We start from the raw sequence: 830 nt of genomic DNA on the forward strand, positions 1-830 counted from the left end.
GCTGTGGCTAATGTCCAAAGACAAGACTCCACTGCAATAAAAGCACACAATGCAGTTATTCACAGTTATACATGCCTCATTATGAGGGTGGGGAAAGGGTAAACCTGTCCACTAGGTCACAAGGTTCCAGTTGGGCCCCCTTGCATTCAAAACTGCCCTTCTGGACAGCCTTGGAGCAGCTGAACCCAATCTTAGTCTCAGACCTGGTCAGTGGCTCATATTTCTCAATTCATACACTCAATTCACACAGGGGAATTTCTGCATTGAAGCACAAGGTTCAAGAGCATTTGTTTAGTCTCAGCCTTGTTCAACGCTTATCGTGGAAAACACTCACACTCTAAGAGTTTCTGCCTTGCGCCCTTGCCTTTGAAGAGCACACAGAACAAATCTGTCGTCTTTGGGGCGGCTGCACAAGGTTTCCACTCCTGGCCTCAGAGAGAACTCCTAGTTCTTTACAGAATTGAACTCAATTCACATGGGGAAATACTTTCATTGACAACAGCAACACAGAGTCTTTCACTTTGACTCTTTCTACTCACAGTTACTGCTTACACAGTGGGTCTGACAGTTCTGGCAGAAAAAGTTCGGATAGGGTGAGCCTCAAGCAGTGAATCATGAAGACACAGAGACAGCCTTTCACTGAAAAGCCTCAATAGAGATTTCAAAAGGTCTCTTACCTTGGTTTGGTGCCAAGGCTTTAGTGAAGAGAGGTCTGTGTCCCAACTGAACACTCCAGGCGTCTCTATCTGAGTCACGGCACCAAATTGTGGAAGAAATCAAACTTCGCATTGTGGTTGAATCAGAACTGACAGAGCGAGCTTTTCTTTATT

At 45.4% G+C, this 830-nt stretch overlaps 1 protein-coding gene across 1 annotated transcript in view; it reads left to right on the top strand.

Annotated features, from left to right (window-relative positions):
* RTKN2 (rhotekin 2) overlaps nucleotides 1-830 on the top strand; it is a 72,843-nt gene that overhangs the window by 8,393 nt on the left and 63,620 nt on the right. Inside the window, 1 exon segment of the mRNA XM_019507741.1 lies at nucleotides 542-593. Coding sequence (XP_019363286.1) covers nucleotides 542-593 — 52 coding nt within the window.

Source organism: Gavialis gangeticus, unplaced genomic scaffold (assembly GCF_001723915.1).
Source record: "Gavialis gangeticus isolate Ggan-Ray unplaced genomic scaffold, GavGan_comp1, whole genome shotgun sequence".
Taxonomy (NCBI): Eukaryota; Metazoa; Chordata; order Crocodylia; family Gavialidae; genus Gavialis; species Gavialis gangeticus.